The sequence below is a fragment of the Salvelinus sp. IW2-2015 genome, linkage group LG14 (genome assembly GCF_002910315.2).
Source record: "Salvelinus sp. IW2-2015 linkage group LG14, ASM291031v2, whole genome shotgun sequence".
NCBI lineage: Eukaryota > Metazoa > Chordata > Actinopteri > Salmoniformes > Salmonidae > Salvelinus > Salvelinus sp. IW2-2015.
In genome coordinates, this window is record NC_036854.1 from 1,883,775 (window position 1) to 1,899,868 (window position 16,094).

At 42.6% G+C, this 16,094-nt stretch overlaps 1 protein-coding gene across 1 annotated transcript; it reads right to left on the reverse strand.

The window, feature by feature from the left end:
* Positions 1 to 4,411: 4,411 nt before the first annotated feature.
* On the reverse strand, positions 4,412 to 12,185 carry LOC111972733 (potassium channel subfamily K member 13-like). The gene is made up of 4 exons (XM_023999794.1): positions 11,849 to 12,185; positions 6,532 to 7,085; positions 5,090 to 5,317; positions 4,412 to 4,573 (listed from the first exon to the last, which is right to left on the reverse strand). The coding sequence occupies exons 1-4, from the start codon at positions 12,183 to 12,185 to the stop codon at positions 4,412 to 4,414; spliced, it is 1,281 nt and encodes a 426-aa protein (XP_023855562.1).
* Between the last annotated feature and the right edge of the window lie 3,909 nt (positions 12,186 to 16,094).

Consider the following 16,094-nt stretch of genomic DNA (forward strand, 5'->3'; position numbering starts at 1 on the left):
CTACAAGGTCTTTAAAACCCCCTCAGCTATAAGGTCTTAAAACCCCCTCAGCTACAAGGTCTTTAAACCCCCTCAGCTACAAGCTCTTAAACCCCCTCAGCTACAAGGTCTTAAAACCCCCNCTCAGCTACAAGGTCTTAAAACCCCCTCAGCTACAAGGTCTTAAACCCCCTCAGCTACAAGGTCTTAAACCCCCTCAGCTACAAGGTCTTAAAACTCCTCAGCTACAAGGTCTTAAAACTACTCAGCTACAAGGTCTTTAAACCCCCTCAGCTACAAGGTCTTTAAACCCCCTCAGCTACAAGGTCTTAAAACTCCTCAGCTACAAGGTCTTTAAACCCCTCAGCTACAAGGTCTTAAAACCCCCTCAGCTACAAGGTGAAGATTCACATCCCATCCTCGTCGCCAAATGTGGTGGCTTATTTCTGTATTTACCAAATGAGGAGAAAAAAACTTCACACACCAGTCAGAGTTATACTTAAACTACATTTTTTAATAATAAGAGCTTTGCAATAGCATTTGACTTTCAATGATGCGCTATCTCTAATGAACCATTGAAAGTGACAACAGAAAAGTACAAAGATCTTTTATTAGCCAAGATACACCCCTCTCAACCTACATGACGAACCACAGATACATAGAATGGTCACAAAGGAAGACTTTATAATGAGAAAGGAGTATCCCTTAGCCAGATAGCATTCGCTATAAATTACCGTTCAGTTTGGTCCCTAAGATGAGGTTCTAATCTCGTTCCTGGTACTTCATAGCACAGAAACATTACCTCATGTTATCTGGGATGCTCTTTAGGTTTTATCACCCAAATAGATCATAAATCTCCTCTGTCAGTGCTATCTCATAGAGGCCCATCCTCAGTGGAACACCCACACAATAGTTAACAGAATAATCTATTCTGTCGAATAAAACAATCATTATAATGCAATACAGGCATTATAACACAATCTTGCAATTTCCCACGACAAACCCCCTCAGCTACAAGGTCTTTAAAACCCCCTCAGCTACAAGGTCTTTAAAACCCCCTCAGTTACGAGGTCTTTAAACACCCTCAGCTACAAGGTCTTAAACCCCCTCAACTACAAGGTCTTAAACCCCCTCAGCTACAAGGTCTTTAAACCCCCTCAGCTACAAGTTCTTTAAACCCCCCTCAGCTACAAGGTCTTAAACCCCCTCAGCTACAAGGTCTTTAAACCCCCTCAGCTACAAGGTCTTTAAACCCCCTCAGCCCCAAGGTCTTTAAAACCCCCTCAGCTACAAGGTCTTTAAAATCCTCTCAGCTACAAGGTCTTTAAAAACCCCTAGCTATAAGGTCTTTAAAACCCCTCAGCTACAAGGTCTTAAACCCCCTCAGCTACAAGGTCTTAAAACCCCTCAGCTACAAGGTCTTAAAACCCCCTCAGCTACAAGGTCTTTAAACCCCTCAGCTACAAGGTCTTAAACCCCCTCAGCTACAAGGTCTTAAAACCCCTCAGCTACAAGGTCTTTAAAACCCCCTCAGCTACAAGGTCTTTAAAACCCCTCAGCTACAAGAGTCTTTAAACCCCCTCAGCCACAAGGTCTTTAAAACCCCCTCAGCTACAAGGTCTTTAAAATCCCTCCTCAGCTACAAGGTCTTTAAAAACCCTAGCTCATCAAGGTCTTTAAAACCCCCTCAGCTACAAGGTCTTTAAAACCCCTCAGGTACAAGGTCTTTAAAAACTCCTCAGCCACAAGGTCTTTAAAACTCCTCAGCAACAAGGTCTTTAAAAAATCCTCAGCTACAAGGTCTTTAAAACTCCTCAGCCACAAGGTCTTTAAAAACTCCTCAGCCACAAGGTCTTTAAAAATTCCTCAAGCCACACAGGTCTTTAAAAACTCCTCAGCCACAAGGTCTTTAAAAATCTCCTCAGCCACAAAGGTCTTTAAAACCCCCTCAGCCACACGGTTCTTTAAAAACTCCTCAGCCACAAGGTCTTTAAAAACTCCTCAGCCACAAGGTCTTTAAAACCCCTCAGCCACAGGTCTTTAAAAACTCCTCAGCCACAAGGTCTTTAAAAACTCCTCAGCCACAAGGTCTTTAAAACTCCTCAGCCACAAGGGTTTTTAAAACCCCCTCAGCCACAAGGTCTTTAAAAATTCCTCAGCCACAAGGTCTTTAAAAACTCCTCAGCCACAATGTCTTTAATAAAACTCCTCAGCCACAAGGTCTTTTAAAACTCCTCAGCCACAAGGTCTTTAAAACTCCTCAGCCCACAAGGTCTGTTAAAAACTCCTCAGCCACAAGGTCTTTAAAACTCCTCAGCCACAAGGTCTTTAAAACTCCTCAGCCACAAGGTCTTTAAAAACTCCTCAGCCACAAGGTCTTTAAAAACTCCTCAGCCACAAGGTCTTTAAAAACTCCTCAGCCACACGGTCTTTAAAACTCCTCAGCCACAAGGTCTTTAAAACCCCCTCAGCCACAAAGTCTTTAAAAACTCCTCAGCCACAATGTCTTTGGGTAGCTTTCTGTATTCTGTGGTGTTACCATGGAAACTGCCTCAGTAACCATAACCAATAGATTTCAGCACTAGCTACAGTTGGTCCTGATCCAGATGTGGGTGAATGTGTCACACACACACTAACACCCCAGCTGATGACCGAGCATGCATCATTCATGTCTTTAAATCTTTGAGACGGAGCGGAGTGGAGTGGCTGACAGAGGTACACTACATGGCCAAAAATATGTGGTCACCTGTTAGTCGAACATTTCATTCCAAAATCATGTGCATTAATATGGAGTTGGTCCTCTATTTACTGCTTTAACAGCCTCCATTTCTGCGGGGACTTGCTTCCATTCAGCCACAAGAGCATTAGTGAGGTCGAGCACTGATGTTGGGCGATTAGGCCTGGCTCGCAGTCGGTGTTCCAATTCATCCCAAAGGTGTTCAATGGGGTTGAGGTCAAGGCTCTGTGCAGGCCAGTCAAGTTCTAGACAAACCATTTCTGTATGGACCTTGCTTTGTGCACGGGGGCATTGTCATGCTGAAACAGGAAAGGGCCTTCCGCAAACTGTTGCCACAGTTGGAAGCACAGAATCGTGTTGAATGGTATTGTAAGCTGTAGCATTAATATTTCCCTTCACTGGCACTAGGGGGCCTAGCCCGAACTATGAAAAACAGCCCCAGACCATTATTCCTCCTCCACCAAACTTTACAGTTGAGACTATGCATTCAGGCAGGTAGCGTTCTCCTGGCATCCGCCAATCCCAGATACGTCTGTCGGACTGCCAGATGGTGAAGCGTGATTCATCACTCCAGAGAACATGTTTCCATTGCTCCAGAGTCCAATGGGGGTGAGCTTTACACCACTCCAGTGAACGCTTGGCATTGCGCATTGTGATTAGGTTTATGTGCGGCTGCTCTGCCATTTCATTAAGCTCCCGACGGACAGTTCTTGTGCTGATGTTGCTTCCAGAGGCAGTTTGGAACTCGGTAGTGAGTGTTGCGACCGAGGACAGATGATTTTTCAGCACTCTGCGGTCTTGTTCTGTGAGCTTGTGTGGTCTACCTCTTCGCGGCTGAGCCGTTGTTGCTCCTAGATGTTTCCACTTCGAAAATAACAGCACTTACAGTTGACCGGGGCAGCTCTAGCAGGGCAAACATTTGACGAACTGACTTGTTGGAAAGGTGGAATCCTATGGCGGTGCCACATTGAATGTCACTGAGCTCTTCAGTAAGGCCGGTATACTGCCACTGTTTGTCTATGGAGATTGCATGGCTGTGTGCTTGATTTTATATACCTGTCAGCAACTGGTGTGGCTGAAATGGCCAAATCCACTAACTTGAAAGGGTGTTCACATATGTTTGGCCATGTTGTGTATCTAATGGGACTTCGTCTCCATATAGGTAGTACTTCAGGTCAATTATTCTCCTGGATCTCTAGTTCATCGTCTTTCATTCACTCCCTCAGCTCTCAGCTCTTCAGTGCCTTACACCGCTATGCTGCTCGGTCATTGCTCATCCATATATTTATATGTCTATATTCTTATTCCATTCCTTTACTTAGATTTATGTGTATTAGGTCGTTGTTGTGGAATTTTTAGATATTGCTACAATGTCGGAACTAGAAGCAAAAGCATTTCGCTACACTCGCAATAACATATGCTAACCATGTGACCAATAAAATTTGATTTGATATATAAGTCCCATGCCAAATATGTGATATATATTCTGACTTAATGATATCTGATCAGGCTGTAGTCCATGAGGTCAATTATTTTCATGGAATATTGTTTTATTTCTCTATTCATTCAACTGGGTTCCATTGATTAATGTATTTTCCGAGGACGGTCTCTCTCTGGCCAGCCAATTTCTGGTGACTGTCTCTCTGGCCAGTTAATCAGTCTGGCCTATATGTTCACTATGGTGGTTTGCCAGGTCTACCTATCCACGCTCGTCTCTGCCAGGCGGTTGTTCATAATGCCCAGGGCACCCACCCCTCCAGAGAAGCCGTTGTGGCCGTGGCGGGAGTTGGATCCTGATTGGCGAGGGTGGCCGTTAGCCATCTCTGACAGCTGCTTCTGCATGATGGCCAGGTTCACCTGAGAAATGGAGAGAAAGAGAGAGAACTACTCTCAATGGCCATCAAACAAGTGCCAGACACAAAACATAGCAGTGAAAAAGAAAGCCATTGATGTAGCAGTAACGCTGACCACCTGGGCAGGGACCAGGATTAGTTTGTGTTACACATATGCTTTATAGTGTGGTTCACAGTACCAAATGCTCCAGGATCTGGAGCCCTAAGTATTTGACATATGCATTTGAACAAGGTCTTATCTTTTATTTTTTATTTAACTAGGCAAGTCAGTTAAGAACAAATTCTTATTTTACAATGACGGCCTACCCTGGCCAAATCCTCCCCTAACCCGGACAACGCTGGGCCAATTGTGCGCCGCCCTGTGGGACTCCCGATCACTGCCGGATGTGATACAGCCTGGGATCAAACCAGGGTCTGTAGTGACGCCTCTAGCACTGAGATGCAGTGCCTTAGACCACTGCGCCACTCGGGAGCCCTTATCTGGGAGCAGTATACATCCTGTCCTCCATCTTCCCTCTACCTTATTGGCAGCCAGGAAATCTCTCATGGAGATCATCTCTCCAGACATCCTCCGCCCGTCCACCTCGCTCTCATTCACCGCGTCTGTCTCGATGGACAGGTCCCGCTGCGCCCTCAGATGTCCGGGCACCACCACGTTCCTGCGGGGGAGTCTCTGCTCGGGGTGGTGGCCCCCCCTCCTCGGGCAGTGACATGGTGCCTCCATCCTCCTTAACAGCCAGTTCAGCACCTAGAATGAGATTAAGAATAATACAATTTATACTGAACAAAAATAAAATATAAACTCAAGATGTAAAGTGTTGGTCTCATGGTTTATGAGGTAAAATAAAAGATCCCAGAAATGTTCCATATGCACAAAAAGTGTTTATTTATATCAAATGTTGCACAGAAATGTGTTTACATCCCCGTTAGTGAGCATTTCTCTTTGGCCAAGACATTACATCCACCGGACAGGTGTGGCATATCAAGTAGCTGATTAAAAAGCATGATCATTACACAGGTGCATCTTGTGCTGGGGACAATAAATGGCCACTCTAAAATGGGACATTTTGTCACACAACACAATGCCACAGATGTCTAAAGTTTTAAGGGTGAGTGCAATTGGCATGCTGACTGCAGGAATGTTCCCCAGAGATGTTGCCAGAGAATTTAATGTTCATTTCTCTACCATAAGCCGCCACCAACATCGTTTTAAAGAATTTGTCAGTATGTCCAACCGGCCTCACAACCACAGACCACGTGTATTCACGCCAGCCCAGGACCTCCACATCCGGCTTCTAAACCTGCGGGATCGTCTGAGGGGGCAGGGGGAGGTCGCGGTGCTGAGGAGTATTGCTGTCTGTAATAAAGCCCTTTTGTCAGGAAACACTAATACTGTGCCCCTGCTCAGTCATGTGAAATCCATAGATTAGTGCCTAGTTCGTTTATTTCAATTGACTGAATTCCTTATATGGACCGTAACTGAGCAAAATTGTTGAAATTCTTGCATGTTGCATTTATATTTTTGTTCAGTATATTTCTAAGCACACTTTTAACCAGTATGTTTCTGCTCTCTTGCCAAGTGTTTATGGTATTGTCATGACAAACAGTTTGTGTTCGTAAATTGGCTAGCTTGAGAGAACACCTCACTCTGACCATTTCACTCGCCCTAGCAGAGCTGGTTGGGCTGTTTTCATGTTATCTAGAGCGTTGGTGACTGTAACTGTGCTGCTGGCAACAGTTTAATTATGTTTTTTTGCCAACGTTTACTGACACCGGTCAAATTCAGCGGGTGTTGCGCATTTGTGAATTCGGCACTTATTCTGCGCCCAGAGTGAATTTCCAAACTCACCCTAAGTACAATGGAGTTGGCAAGCTAGCACAACCAGGGGCTTGAGTCACTCTACATAATAAAACGGATTCATCGATGAAAACCATCCAATCACACAATAATAATAATCCCACCTGTTTGATGACGATGGAGATGACGTTGAACAGTGAGTAAATACAGCAGACGCCTGTCAGTATAAACAGGAAGTTGCCCAGCCGGTATGCCGCCTGGTTCACGTTCCCCTCCTCGTACGCCAACCTTTGGCTGCTCACCACGTCACCGAACCCGATGGTGCTGAACGCCACAAAGCAAAAGTACAGAGAGTCTAGATACCCCCAGCCTTCTACAGCAGAGTACATTGCTGAGGCGCAGCAGGAAACCAAGATGGCAGCGGCGCCAAGGATCAACATAACACAGTATACTGAAGGCTTCCACCCAGCTAGCCCCTCCCCCCTGCCACCTCTCCCGCCCCCACCGCTGCCCTCAGAGAGGCGTCGGCAGCCATTTTGGGGAAGCATGGCCTTGCGGCGGCGGCGCTCGTGGCAGAACTTGAGGACGAAGGCGATGACGGTGATGACACGCTCTAGGAAGAGGTTGAAGAACAAGATGGTGGCGGCACAGCCGATGAGTCCGTAGAAGATGAGGAAGATCTTACCACCGATCGTCGCTGGCGTGGTCATCCCAAACCCTGGAAAACAAGATGGAGGAAGATGTTATTATTAAGAAAACGGAATGAAAAGAATATTGGTCAAAACTAATATTGATGTTTTTGCTTGTATTTATTAGCCATTACATCGTTGCATAGATACATTACCAATAGAAAACAAAAGTGTGACAAACGAAACTGGATCACACTGAACAATGAATGCAGCATTTTGTTTAGTTATATTATTTTCAAAGATCCTGTTTCTTCACAATGATAAATCAGTCAGTCTGAGGATATTGTTTACTGCCAGCTTTCACAGACAGGTGGAAAAGCACCCTATGAGATAGAGCATAGCTCACATGACACAGTCCCCAAATACCAGTATCACACACGCACACATTTCACACGTTTTATTTCTCACTCTCTCCATCTCTCTTTTCTCTCTCTTTTCTCACTTCTTCTCTCATTCTCGCTCCAGCCCCACCACTGCATTGCACTCTGGGAATGCCATCTTTCAGCCCAGTGGAGGAGAATCAATACCATCACTTCAAAGCTGTACAATGTGTTTTTTGTCATTCGCGATGATTGATTTTTAAGTCATTGACTTGGCATTTGAAAGATTTGAGAACATTGTCCTGTTCACGTAAAACATGCATAAGTATTCACAGCCAGTCTTCAAGGCTTACATGGATATAGGACATGTCTGAAATAACACCCTATTCCCTGTGTGGCTCTGGTCCAAAGCAGTGCACTAGACAATAGTGTGCCTTTTGACTGTAGACATTATCCTATCCTTTGACCGTGATTGTAATAGTTTACAGAAACTGACTGTTTTACATTTACACTATGTCGTCTGTCTGTGAGCGTTTCAGCCTGCTCAATGCCCAGCTCTCTGATCCTTCAGTCCATTGTGAGCGTTTCAGCCTGCTCAATGCCAAACTTTCTGATCCTTCAGTCCATTGTGAGCGTTTCAGCCTGGCCAATGCCCACCTTTCTCTGATCCTTCAGCTCATTGTGAGCGTTTCAGCCTGCCCAATGCCAAACTTTCTGATCCTTCAGTCCATTGTGAGCGTTTCAGCCTGCCCAATGCCAACACTTTCTGATCCTTCAGTCCATTGTGAGCGTTTCAGCCTGCTCAATGCCAACTTTCTGATCCTTCAGTCCATTGTGAGCGTTTCAGCCTGCAATGCCAAACTTTCTGATCCTTCAGTCCTTGTGAGCGTTTCAGCCTGCCCAATGCCAAACTTTCTGATCCTTCAGTCCATTGTGAGCGTTTCAGCCTGCTCAATGCCAAACTTTCTGATCCTTCGTCCATTGTGAGCGCATCAAGCCTGCCCAATGCAGCTTTCTGATCCTTCAGTCCATTTGTAGTTGCATCATTTCTGATAGGCGTTTTACTTGCTGCATTCAGGGTCACATCTCAAATACAGATCAAATATTGAAAGGGGGATACCTAGTCAGTTGGACAACAGAATGCATTCAACTGAAATGTGTCTTCCGCATTTAACCCAACCCTCTGAATCAGAGAGGTGTGGGGGGCTACCTTAAATCAACATCCATGTCATCGGCGCCCCAGGGTTACAGTGGGTTAACTGCCTTGCTCAGGGAGCGAGACCAATGCATTTAACTCCATCTAAATATTTAAAAAACTGTTCTGTGTTGTCTCTAAACATTTACAGGTTGTGCTCTCCTTGTGGGTTATACGCGCACAAACATGCAGACACACACACATGGCTCTTATGGACTGATGTACAGAGAGCAAAGCCGTGATGAATCCTATGATGAGTCCAGTTCATCTAGTCCAGCCCTTGACTGCTCTCTCTGTTCCTGTGAGTTATCACAACAATGGGCACTCAGGTGTAAAAACATCTCTCTCCATTTATTTCAATTACTGGCTGCCACTCGGCTTTCACCCAAAATCAATGGATTCCACAGTGCAGGGCGTCATTAGTTCCCTTATCGGAGTACAAGAAGTATGGTATATCCTACTCTATTGGAGCGAGTATGGTTATATATCCTACTCTATAGGAGCAGTATGGTTATATATCCTACTCTATAGGAAGCAGTATGGTTTATATATCCAACTCTATAGGAAGCAGTATGGTTATATATCTACTCTATAGGAAGCAGAATGGTTTATATCCTAACTCTATGGAAGCAGTATGGTTATATATCCTCTCTATAGGAAGCAGTAGGGTTTATAATCCTACCTATTGGACGAGTAGGTTATTATCCTACTCTATAGGAAGCAGTATGGTTATATCCTACTCTATAGGAGCAGTATGGTTATATATCCTACTCTATGGAGCAGTATGGTTATATTCACTCTAATGGACGCAGTATGGTTATATATCTACTCTATAGGAAGCAGTATGGTTTATATATCTACTCTATAGGAGCAGTATGGTTATAATCCTACTCTATAGGAAGCAGTATGGTTATATATCCTACTCTATAGGAAGCAGTATGGTTATATCCTCCTCTATAGGAAGCAGTATGGTTATATATCCTACTCTATAGGAAGCAGTATGGTTATATATCCTACTCTATAGGAAGCAGTATGGTTATATATCTACTCTATAGAAGCAGTATGGTTATATATCTACTCTATGGACGCAGTATGGTTATATATCCTACTCTATAGGAAGCAGTATGGTTATATATCCTACCTATAGGAAGCAGTATGGTTATATATTACTCTATAGGAGCAGTATGGCTATATCTATCTCTACTGCTATGAATCAGTTATGGTTATATATCTACTCTATGGACAGTAATGTTATATTCACTCTATCGGCAGTATGGTTATTATCCTACTCTTATGGAAGAGTTGGTTCTATATCTACTCTATAGGAAGCAGTGTGTTCTATATGCCTACTCTATAGGAAGCAGTATGGTTATATTCTACTCTTATAGGAAGCAGTATGGTATATATTACTCTATAGGAAGCAGTATGGTTATATATCCTACTCTATAGGAAGCAGTATGGTTATATTATCTACTCTATAGGAAGCAGTATGGTTATATATCCTACTCTTAGGAAGCAGTATGGTTATATATCCTACTCTCTGGAAGCAGTATGGTTATATATCCTACTCTATGGACGCAGTATGGTTAATATCCTACTCTATAGGAAGCAGTATGGTTATATTCCTACCTTATAGGAAGCAGTATGGTTATATATCCTACTCTATAGGAAGCGTAGGTTATTATTCTACTCTATAGGAAGCAGTATGGTTATATATCCTACTCTATAGGAAGCAGTATGGTTATATATCCTACTCCATTGGACGCAGTATGGTTATATATCCTACTCTATAGGAAGCAGCATGGTTACATATCCTACTCTATAGGAAGCAGTATGGTTATATATCCTACTCTATAGGAAGCAGTATGGTTATAAATCTACTCTATTGGACGCAGTATGGCATATACCTACTAATAGGAAGCAGTATGGTTATATATCCTACTCTATAGGAAGCAGTATGGTATATATCCTACTCTATTGGAAGCAGTATGGTTATATTCCTACTCTATAGGAAGCAGTATGGTTATATATCCTACTCCATTGGACGCAGTATGGTTATATATCCTACTCTATAGGAAGCAGCATGGTTATATCCTATTAGGCATTGAAGCAGTATGGTTATATATCTACTATCAGGAACAGCATGGTTACATTCTACTCTATAGGAAGCAGTATGGTTATATATCCTACTCTATAGGAAGCAGTATGGTTATATATCCTACTCTATTGGAAGCAGTATGGTTATATTATCTACTCTATGGAAGCAGTATGGTTATATATCCTACTCTATAGGAAGCAGTTATGGTTATATATTCTACTCTATAGGAAGCAGTATGGTTATATATCTACTTCTATAGGAAGCAGTATGGTTATATTCTACTCCATGGACGCAGTTGTTATATATCCTACTCTATAGGAAGCAGATGGTTATATCCTACTCTATAGGAAGCAGTATGGTTTATATATCCTACTCTATAGGAGCAGCATGGTTAATATACTACTATAGGAAGCCGTATGGTTATATATTCTACTACTATGAAGCAGTATGGTTATATATCCTATACTCTATAGGAAGCAGTATGGTTATATATCCTACTCTATAGGAAGCAGTATGGTTATATATTCTACTCTATAGGAAGCAGTATGCAGCAATAAAGTAATTAAGAGACATTAAAGCCTTTAGCTGTGTTGCTTAGCTACAAAAGAACAGAGATAAGAAGGTCCCTTATGTCATGAACATCCCCTGCCCACCAGGCTTTTGTGTTGCATCACAGTCAGGGTCTTATATCACCCAGACTGAGAGAGAGATCCTGCTATGCCTGCGGAGGAGATTCCTAGTAATTGGCACTCAAGGCTGCACTAATTGAAGGGGTTTTCATATTCGCACCAATTACAAGACACACAATAAGCCTAATTAGAACTTGATGGACATGCATATTGAAGCATAATTTAGTTGGCTGTGATTGTTCTAGTATTGGAATAATTTAATGGTGCCTATTCATAACATAATAACATCCCTATAGTCTACACAAGGGTTTCCCAAGCTCAAATTTGATTTGATTTAGGAGATGGTTGGGAAACCCTGCAAATATACATAATTTTCAAATAACATTAGGCTAAGAAATACTTGTTTTGGAGAGCTGAAAAATACTGTCAACAACTGGCCATTATAATATTTTACACTTTTAATTGCCATGTAATATTGTCTCAAGTAAATTGTGATATGTGATAATGATATGTGATAATGATGTGATCTATAGGGTACAGCACATCTCACCTATGGTCGAGACCACGGTCCCCACGAAGTAGAACGCACCGGTAAAGTCCCACCGAGGTCTGATGGTGTCCACGCGGATCCCAGCCACGTTCGCCTCCTCGTAGTTCCTCAAGAAGTTGTTCAGCTCTTTGTTGCTAAGGTTATGCTTTTGGCTGAACTGTTCAAACCGCTGCCCCCAGCGCTCCTTCGCCTCCGCTTCCATCGGCTGTTCCAGTGCTGAAAAGACAGCGGCACCGCAGAGGAGGTAGAGGATTATAAACACCGCTAACATAAGGAACCTGGCGTTATCCTCGTTGAAGGGACCGAAGCCACAAGAGCAACCGCTCCGGAAAGCCATTACGTAGGATAATCACCGTTCAACAGGTGTTAGGGACGCGACGCATCGTTTTATTATGGAACAAATTATACACTGCTCATCATCTGTCTCTTTAGGTTTATCGTTGAAAATAAAAAAAAATGGTTCAGGATAGAAACTGGTGAAATAGAGTTGGAGGCTGTGAGGATAGAGCCAGAGAGAAAAATCTGAGAGTTTTCCTCATGGAGAGCAGAGAGAAAAAATGGATATGTTTAATCATGGAGAGCATAGAGACAGAGAGAAAATAAAATAGTTTTCCTCAGAGATTCAACAGTTGTTCACGTCACTGTGAAACCCCCCTCCCCCACAACAGTACCCATCAAAAGTTGTCAAGGATCTTTGACCATTAATCCAAGTCTAAAATGTTCGTTATTATCTGTTACAATAAACATATGGCGTCATCCTTGACGTTTGTGCGCTTGTCAAAAATAAATACATTACTTTTAACCTCCCTGATATAGAGTTCAAATGTTGTTAAACAAAATGCGCACAGTTGAAAAAGTCCTTTTAACGGTGTGCAAACACATTTTTTTTTAATGTCACAACGTTTTTCAAGAGCACCAACATGGCTGTGTGGATAGCGAAATAGTTTACGATGATGCATTTGAGGTGTACCCTCAGCTCCGTCTCAAAAGAACGCAGAGGGTGTTGAGGGAGGGTGTTGAGAAGAAGAATTTCGAATAACTTACACTGCATTCATCGAACGGTGAACTCTGTATGAACCCATGGTAAACTCAAGGCTGTTACACTCAACAGTAAGATGTCCGTCTGCAACAGTGCGCGTCTGTCTAACTGACCTCCATCTCGACTAGGCTACGCACTCTGAACAAGCCCCAGTCACAAACCCACACCCACCTCCTTCGCTGTTCAGGTGGAGACCTTTACATATGAGCGCAAAATAAAATCAACATGAAGCTACTGTATAAACTTCAGCTTTCATATAACATTAATATAACACAACTTAACAATATGAACAACTGTGAATTTACTAAGTGATTAAGTCAGTAATGATTACATAACTTATGTATTAAATTATTTAAAAAATTACAGAATGAAAACATTCTGGTTAAACTATCAAGTGGATCAAGACACTGGCCACCATGTGACTTGAGGAGCCGGAAACAATGCTAAGCATGATTCCAACATTTGGGCAGTCTCCTGCCGCTGTCTGTCCACAGAGCATTAGAGAACGGCACCGTGACGTCTTCTGTCATGGATCAATATGACTTGACCTTTCAGTTCAGGGTCTGAACATTCATATGTTTGCGCATGGGACATCCAGGGACAATCTGAGCAAATGTCACTACTGTGGAACAAGCTGTTAAAATGCATTATGCACATCAGAGGAAGATTTAAAACAAAAGGCAATTTTTAAAATATATCCTGCTTTGGATGGTTAGTGAACATAATCATAACATTTTGGGTGTAACTGGTGGTTACTTTCAGAAGATTTGAGGAACTAATGCTTGCAGACAGAGCAGAACCCACTCAGATCTCAGACAGTTGTTTTAGCCCTGTGGGTACTTTTGACAGGCAGATTTGCAGCATGTCCACCAGGCTGTGATGTTACAGAAGGCCACTATTTAGATTTTTACTTAACCCCAACATTTCTAGTGGAAGTGGTGGTAACTCTGCCACACACTTTGAGGCAGAGAATTTCAGCACCATGGACAGGGATTATGTTTGTTGACAGTACCTCAACATTACTGGTGTAACGTTGGTACATAGTTTGAGGCCAAAACATTTTGGAACCGTGGACAGCTAATAGGCCTACACCTCTGGCCAGAGTCAGCAGTCCGGTTCGCCCACCAACGTAGCCTATCTGTGTCGCCTCGGAATGTGATTCAATCCAGGAGGTCAAATGTACATTGCTTGCAGCATAGGCCTACGTGTTGTGCAGTAGATCCTAAAGTTCGTCAGAGCTGTGTTTCTCCACCACAGCCCAGGCGTAGGCGTGGAGAGGAGGGGCTGCAACAGAATACGTGTTTTGGCGGTTTCAAAGGAAAAGCTGTGTGACTCTATCTAACGTTACTTACTTACCTGACCCTCGCTCCAGCTAGCTAGCTTTTGCCAGGTTAGTTATAACCACGAACAAGTAACGTTAGTTAGCTAACTAGCTAGCTGCCTTCCTGCCTTCCTTTACTGACAGAACAGACAGGGAGCTTATATTAAAAACAAGCAAGCATCGACCTAAAGGCTAAAGCTAGCTATCATACAGTGCATTCGGAAAGCATTCAGACCTCTTCCCTTTTTCCATATTTTTTTTAACGTTACAGCCTTGTGCTAAAATGGATTAAATAAAACGTAAAGTTAAAGTGTGTGTTTCCCGATGTGCTCTGTTGAAGGGTATGTATCTGAAGGCTCTAACCTGTGTGTTTTTTGTGTGTGTGTGTTTAATTAACCACTCACAAGCTAGCTAGTTAGCTAGCTAACTCTTACAAATACAGTACATGTACATTTTTCTTATTGAATATGCCAAATAGAGCTATAGACTATAGCCTGACATTGGTAATTAGACTACGAATCAATTACTATTGGAGAACACTGTTGCTGACCTCTGTCGATTGCACGTGATGAGCAGTAGGCTGACTAAAAAGAGGTAGCTATGAATCTATGAAGCTATCTAAATATTTATAAAAAAATATTTATAATAAGTCTTTGTGATTCAAAATCCTAGTTAATCATCACGTGCCTTGTAAAACACTATCTAGGTTTGCTCGGTCTGGCAGTAGGCCTAACCCAACTATCAGAGGCAGAGGATCTTTCTTTCGGCTGTTGCTGACAACAACTGCATGTAAATTGTTCTTCTACATCAGTGGTTTCCAACCAGGGGTACTAGGACCACAGAGGGTACTAGGACCACAGGGGTACTAGGACCGCATGGGGTACTTGGCCTATCTACAGGTGGTACTTGGCCTATCCACAGGGGGTACTTGAGAAGACTCATGAGGCCATAGACTTACTGTTAAAATGCACATGAGGGGCACTTCAGGGGGACTCCGGGCAGAGCAAAATTCAGTTGGTGGTACAGTAAGCAAAAAAGGTTGGGAACTACATCATAATAATTATACACTGAATGTACAAAACATATTCATGATATAGACTGACCAGGTGAATCCAGCTGAGAGCTATGATCCCTCATTGATGTCACTTGTTAAATCCCCTTCAGTCAGTGTAGATGAAGGGAAGGAGACTTGTTAGGATATGATGGCCTTTCTTTTGCATTTCAAACATGATGTGTTATATTCTCCTACATTAATTTCACATTTCCACAAACTTCAAAGTGTTTCCTTTCAAATGGTACCAATAATATGCATGTCCTTGCTTCAGGTCCTGAGCTACCGGCAGTTAGATTTGGGTATGTCATTTTAGGTGAAAATTGGAAAAAAGGGTTCGACCATTAATTAAAGAAGGATTTTTAAGCCATGAGACAATTATTATTCAAACAAAGATGCCTCCCTGGCAACCAGCACATATTTCTAAACTGTGTTTGCATATAATGACAATCTATTCTCTAAACTATGCTGGTATTATGTAGTCCATTATTTAATTGTATAATATATTATGTTGTACAGTGTACAACTATGTTTATAGACATTTTTGCAAATGAATTAAAAACGAAAAGCTAAACTGTCTTGAGTCAATAAGTATTCAACCCCTTTGTTATGGCGATGCCTAAATAAGTTCAGGAGTAAAAATGTGCTTAACAAGTCACATAATAAGTTGCATGGACTCACTCTGTGTGCAATAATAGTGTTTAATATGATTTTTTCATGACAACCTCATCTCTGTCTCCCCCCCACACATACACGTATCTGTAAGATCCCTCAATCAAGCAGTGAATTTCAAACACAGATTCAACCACAAAGACCAGGGAGGTTTTCCATTGCC